At 48.0% G+C, this 6,938-nt stretch overlaps 1 protein-coding gene across 3 annotated transcripts in view; it reads left to right on the forward strand.

Moving 5' to 3' along the window:
* Window positions 1-6,938, forward strand: part of MFAP5 (microfibril associated protein 5) — a 19,627-nt gene that overhangs the window by 12,193 nt on the left and 496 nt on the right. For all 3 annotated transcript variants that reach the window (XM_006146613.2, XM_006146614.2, XM_006146612.2), the window contains 3 exons: window positions 1,165-1,194; window positions 1,963-2,050; window positions 3,309-3,382. In XM_006146613.2, coding sequence (XP_006146675.1) covers window positions 1,165-1,194; window positions 1,963-2,050; window positions 3,309-3,382 — 192 coding nt within the window. The remainder of the gene's footprint in view (window positions 1-1,164; window positions 1,195-1,962; window positions 2,051-3,308; window positions 3,383-6,938) is intronic.

The raw sequence follows: 6,938 nt of genomic DNA on the forward strand, positions 1-6,938 counted from the left end.
CACGCCGCAATCCCTTCTCCTCCATTCTCTTCTCGGGATCTTGGGCATGCACGCACACATGCCCGATGGGAGTTTGAGCCACCGGATCTGGGACTTGAACCGCAGTCGACTACGTGGGAGTCCAACGACATAGCCATTACGCTAACTGCTGGTCCCCTAAATTTCCTTCTTGTCAGTACACACATACTTACAGTGCAGTACATTTCTTTTCAGGAAAGAAAGAAAAATTTCATCCTAATTCCTAAACCTCTTCAATTTTGTGACTTCAATCAGCCCAGTCCCTGGGCCAGCAGGTGGCGTGGTGGTTATGGGGCTGGATTCCCACATGGCCTACCACAGTTTGAGTCCCAGACCTGGCAGTTTGCTTTCTCACTTTCTCTCTCTCTCTGATCAAATTTTTTAAAATAAAAATAATAAATAAAATTAAATAAATAATTATTTTTTTAAAAAATCAGCTTAATCAAATTCTTTAAGAAGTTGCCGTTGGGCTATGAGACCAGCAGATGGTGTTTTGGTTACATTGCTGGGGTCCCACATAGTCAACCACTGTTCAAGTCCCGGATCCAGTGATTTAAAACTCACTCCGGGCACGTGTGCGTGTGTGCCCTAGATCCTGAGAGGAGAATGGAGGAGAAGAGATTGTGGTGTGGCCATCTCCCCTGGGGGTGGGGGGGGCCGCGATTTCAGCTTTCTGTCTTTCTGTCTCTCCAGCAAGTACACCTGCCTTATAGCAAAAAATCTCTCTTTAAAAAAAGAAAAAAGAAAAAAACAGAGAAGTTGCTGGGCTAGGTGGTGCATGGAGGTTAAGGCAGTTAGTTCTCATATGGCAGACTGTGTGGTTCGAATCCCAGACCCAGCAGCTTGAAACTCATGTGCATGTGTGCCCACACTCCCGACAGGAGAATGGAGAAGGGATTGCAGCGTAGCCATCCCCGCTAGGGGTGATTTCTCACTTCTCCGTCTCTCTGTCTCTGTCTCTCTCAGTGAGTACAATTACCCTATGACAAAACTAAACAAGAAAACAGAAGCTGTTAAAAGGGGTATGAACTCATCTGTTCCCTATGCACAGGCCCTACAAATAAATACTAAGTGAGGCAGTGTGAGAGTTACAGAGACAATCGCTTCTAAAATCAATAATAAGTGGATACGGTTTTTGCCTTCCAGCCTCACCCAGTGATAAAAATGCCACGGCAGGTACGTCATCTCTTGCATGTCTCTCTCACGCTCCCCTGTCCCCACCCCAGTGTGGGTTCCTACCTCTCAGTTTCTTACAAAGTACTTGGTGCATCTTCTAGTTTATTTCCAGTTCTTTCTCGAGACTGTATTTAGTGACCCTCACTACACGCACGCACACACACACACACACACACACACACACACGCTTATTTTTAAATGAGCTCCAGTCTCAAAAGTCGGGTCGGGAAGAGAGACCCAATGCTGCACTGTCCGACACAGCCTTCTCCCTGAACCACCTTCCGGCTTCACTGGCTCGTTAACGGATCGGGAAGTGAAATCTATTTGACTGCAAGGCTTTCACGCCACCACCAACGTCATGGTGAAAATTGCTTCCCTGATAACCCTGATGTGCGTGGGTCGATATCTGCGGGGACAGAAAAACAGGGAATTCTCATTCTTCGGAATGGGATCATCGGCTTTTCAGTTTGAGGTTTCCTATCGGATAATCCTAACAAGACTTTTCCTGGAAGCAGCCTCAGAGGTTCTTTCATCCACTTCTGCTGCCGGGGGCGGCTCACCTAGCTCTCACTTAGCCAATTTCCCCGCGCTCTGCTTCTGGTGAGCAAAGACAAACTCCAGTTTACAGTGATTCTCTGCTGAGCTTGCTCTGTGTGTGTGTGTGTGTGTGTGTGTGTGTGTGTGACTCAATCTCCCCACCCCAGCCCTTTAATCCTTCACTTACGCTGCTTCTATTTGAATTTCCGTTATTTCTGCTGGCTTCTCCAGAGTGCCGGGATGAGAAATTCGCTTGCACGAGACTCTACTCTGTGCATCGGCCAGTCAGGCAATGCATTCATCAGCTGTGCTTCACCAGGTGAGGAGTCTCAGCACGCTCCGGGAGCCTCTTCCATGGCAGTGCTTGCTTTTTGTTAAAAAAGAGATTTTTGTTATAGGGCACACGCGCTCGCCAGAGAGACAAAGAGACACATAAAGTGAGGAATCACACACACCCCCCCCCAAGGGTATGGCCAGGCCACAATCCTTTCTCCTATATTGTCCTTCAGGATTTGAGGCATGCATGCACACATGCCCAGCATGAGTTTCAATCCTCCGGGTCCAGGACTCGAACCGCAGTCAGCTATGTGGGACATAACCACTGTGCCATCTGATGGTCCCAATGTTTTTGCGTAACTATTTAATGAGCACCCACTGTGAAATTGTCATCGTTATGGGGCAGAAGTGTTTAGCGTGACTCTCCCAGCTCTTTTTGAAGATTTCACCTAGAACTTAGAGTCTGGGTTGAGGTGTATAGAAAAAAAGCCGACAAAAAAGCTGTTAGAAGGGAAGACAAGTTGGGATCTGGATGAAAAAGGGTCATGAGAGAAACACCGATCGAACAACTGTGAGGGTAGAAAATCGCGGAAGAGAGCGTTAAGCCTGACTCCGGGTGGCGTGTGCAGGGTCACTAGGAAGAGTAATTAATGGGGCCAGCAGGTGGCGTAGTAGTTCAAGTGCTGGGCTCCCACATGGACAACGGCTGTTTGAGTCTTGGACCCAGCAGCTTGAAATTCACGCCGGGCATGTGTGCGTGTGTGCCCAAAATCCTGAAGAGAAGGGAGGGGAAGGGATCATGGTGTGGCCATCCCCCCTGGGGAGTGACTTCTCACGTTCCCTTTTGCTGCCTGTCTGTCTCTCTCTGGTGAGCATACATGCTTTATGTCTTTAAAAGGAAAAAAGAAGTGGGACCAGCAGGTGGCGTGGTGGTTATGATGCTGGGCACTCCCACATGGCTGACCACAGTTCGAGCCCTGGACCTGGTGGCTCGTTTTCTCACTTTCTCTCTCTCTCTCTCCCTCTCCCTCTCTCTTTCTCTCTCTCGCCAAAATAAAATAAACAAATGAATAAATAAAATTAAGTAAATAATTAAAAAAGAGAAAGAAAAGTAATTAATACCATTCCATCATCCCCTACATTTCGCTGGCCAGCAAAGAGAAGTCTGAAAAGCTTAACAATCCAGACAGGGGAGAGTGGGGAACCCTTGAGCTGCAGAGGTGTCCTACACGGAGGCTGGTTCTCCCTCTCAAGGCTGTTTTCTGTTTCCTTCCCTGACCGTGACCTCGGGACTGTGGCAGTTTACGACGGATGTACATTGTCAACAAAGAGGTCTGCTCCCGGCTCGTCTGTAAGGAGCATGAAGTAATGAAAGGTAAGGAGATGGTAGGGTTAGTCGGGAGGGACCATTGCGGGAGATGTCCAAAGTCCGGTTTTGAAAGAGGCTGTAGGCTACTCCCTTCGCTTCCGGCAGCCCCCACTGGAATGTACCCCAAACAAGCCATCTCACTAAAGCAGTGCGCTTGCTTACAACACAGCCCTAAGAAAAACACCCCTAGATTCCTTTCTCTTTATTTTTTTTTATTTTTAATTTTTATTTATTTTTGGAGAGATTTTCGCTATAAGGCGCGTGCGCTCGCCAGACAGACAGAGAGAGACATAGAGACAGAAAGCGAGAAATCACCCCCCAGGGGGGATGGTCACGCCGCAATCCCTTCTCCTCCATTCTCCTTTCGGGATCTTGGGCACGCACGCACACGCGCCCGGCGTGAGTTCTAAGCCATCGGGTCCGGGACACGAACCGCAGTCGACTACGTGGGAGTCCAGCGACATAGCCATTACGCTAACTGCTGGTTCCCTCTTCTTTTTTTTTTTTTTTTTTTAACCATTATTTTGTAGTTCTATTGATTTAAAAAAAAAACAACAACAACAACAACTTTCTGCCCTAATTGTGACAAGGAAACGGGAGTCGCAAGGGCAGATCACAAACTGGAATCAACACACACACTCCCTGGGTCACACCAAGCCTTTCCTTGTATTTGTTCGAAGAGTCTGATGTACATGAGTCAGATACGAGCGCTGCCATTCGTGTTTTCTTAGAGGGGGAAAGCACTTCTCTGGTAGCCCCTTCAGAACCCCAGAAGTGTCAGACACGAGGAGGAACAGAGTTGTCCCCGACTTGGAGGGCGTGTGTTGGAGACGCCTTGGTGGAGAGCGCCCTCTTGTGCTCAGCGAGCTGCCCGTCGGGCTCGCCAGCCCTGAGTCCCGGCCTGGGGAGAGAGGAGTGATGGCGTTCCTGCAGTCTCTGCTGGTCACATCCTCTGTCCTGATGACCCTTCTTCTTGGTCACACGTGACAGCACGGGCCTCTGGGACTGCCACAGGGTCCGGTGATGGCACAGATGCCACTGCCAGACAGCACTCCTAGATTCCTTTCTAACTAGACTGCAATCCGCAACTTCTCCTTTATAGAGAACCTTCTGAAATCTTGGCTGGTTTTTCTTTGTTTTTAGTTTTTGCTATAGGGTGTGTACACCTTCTTCTTGGTCACACGTGACAGCACGGGCCTCTGGGACTGCCACAGGGTCCGGTGATGGCACAGATGCCACTGCCAGACAGCACTCCTAGATTCCTTTCTAACTAGACTGCAATCCGCAACTTCTCCTTTATAGAGAACCTTCTGAAATCTTGGCTGGTTTTTCTTTGTTTTTAGTTTTTGCTATAGGGTGTGTACACATTTGCCAGGTGGAGATGGCCACATCATAATCCCTTTTTCTCCTGTCTCCTCTCGAGATTTTGGGAATGAATGCACTCATGCCCTGAGTGATTTTCAAACTGCTGGGCCCAAGACTCAAACTGCACAGCCAGCCATGTGGGATCCAGCACCTCAACCTCCATGCCACCTACAGTCCCAGTCTTGGCTGTTTTAAAGATCATTAACTGAGAGACCAGCAGTTAGCGTAATGGCTGTGTCACTGGACTCCCATGTAAGCGACCACAGTTCGAGTCCGGGGCCCCGTGGAAAATATTTACTAAGATAAGATTATATCTAGTTCTTTTGGAAATTGTTAGTGGAAATATTCTACTCTGCATTAGTGCAGATTTCAACCTATTTCAAATCCTTTTTAAGGATTTTTAAGAATTCTGTATACTTCTAATGTTTAATGTGAACATTGAATATGCCAGGCAAATTTAAAAAAAAAAAAAAAAACAAAACACATTAACTGAGATTCGAGGAAAAAGCCAAGTCAGCCATTATAGAACATAGACTAGTCAGCTGCCATGTTCATGATTCTAAATAAAGGAAACACGCATGCACGTGAAATTGGAGACAAGAAGGTTTGCATAAGGTCTATCAATAAAAAATAGGGCGTTTAGAAATCGGCTACATGAGAAACAATTCACCAATTTCGGGAACCGTCCACCTGCATTGTGAAATCGCAGGGGTAGAGGAGAGCAGAAAAACATCAGGGTAATCGCAGGGGGCCGAATCGCGTTTGTAGATCATGCATGGTGGGAACAAAGGTACTTCTCGCCTGCCCCAGGGCCAGCCCCACACGATGGCTGTGGTTGGCGAAGACACCACACACACAGCCACTTCTGACTCAGGGGCCTGCCTGGCGCCGAGGTCCTGAGTAAAAGCTGTAGTGAACTTCGCAGAAGGAAACTTGTCCCTTGCCGCACTGGCTCTGCGCAAGCCACCTGCAAGGGAAGCCCCTTGAGCTTGAGGATAAGCATGTGGGACCCGAGACACTTGCGGGTCTCTCAGGGGACCGACTAAAGTTAGCCGTGTGCACGCAGTAAACACCTGAGCCTGCACGAACGGGTGGACCTCGTTTTTCTACCGAATAGACTCGTGACTAGAAGAAGGGGGACCAGGCATATAAAGGAAACTAACATTGCTGACCACCTCGGCTGGTACTTCGCTTACATTATTACATTTTAGTACACACAACTACACTGTCGAAGTAGATCTTTTCATGCTTATTGTCCGAAAAGGGGTGACGAGTTTCGTACAAGTTAAGAAACTTTCTAGTAAATCGTAAATAGCTAGTAAGTAGCAGAGTGGGGCTTTTAACCTGGATTTTTTTCCCCCTTATTTATCGTTTTATTTTTTTTTTTAAGATTTTGGCCACAGGGCGTGTGTATTTCCCAGAAAGAGATAGCGAGAGGGAAAGTGAGAAATCTCTCCCCAGGTGGCCACACCACAATCCCTTCTCCATTGGCCTCCCGGGATTGGGCACATACCATATGTACCCAGCATGTTTTTCAAGCCACCAGGTCCAGGACTTGAATCATAGCAGGCCATGTGGGAATCTATTGCTTTAACCAACACATCACCTGCTGGCCCCAGATCTTTTTCCCTTTGATCTTTTTTTTTTTAATTTGCTATAGAGTGCGCGTGTACTCCCCACAGAGAGGGAAAATGAGAAGGCGTCCCCCAGAGTGGGTGAGCACAGCACAGTCCCTTCTTCTCCATTCTCCTCTCAGAATTTTGGGCAGGCATGCACTTGCACCTGTTTTTTTGTTTTGTTTTTGTTTTTGTTTTTGTTTTTGAGAGGTTTTTGCTCTAGGTCGCGTGCACTCGCCAGACAAACAGAGACAGAGAGACAGAAAGTGAGAAATCACCCCCCAGGAGGGATGGCCACGCTGCAATCCCTTCTCCTCCATTCTCCTCTCGGGATTTTGGCACACACACATATGCGCCCGGCATGAGTTTAAGCCGATGGGTCCGGGACTTGAACCACCGTCAGCTACATGGGAGTCCAGTGACATAGCCATTATGCCAACTGCTGGTCCCACACCTGGTGTGTTTTTCAAGCCACTGGGTTTGCAGACTTCAGTCCTACAGTGAGCACGAGGGATCCTGCCTTAACCACAATGACACTGGTTGGCCCCTCTGTAACCTTTCACCCTTGCACTATACCACAA

The sequence above is a fragment of the Tupaia chinensis genome, unplaced genomic scaffold (assembly GCF_000334495.1).
Source record: "Tupaia chinensis unplaced genomic scaffold, TupChi_1.0 Scaffold000183_1, whole genome shotgun sequence".
NCBI classification, from domain to species: domain Eukaryota; kingdom Metazoa; phylum Chordata; class Mammalia; order Scandentia; family Tupaiidae; genus Tupaia; species Tupaia belangeri.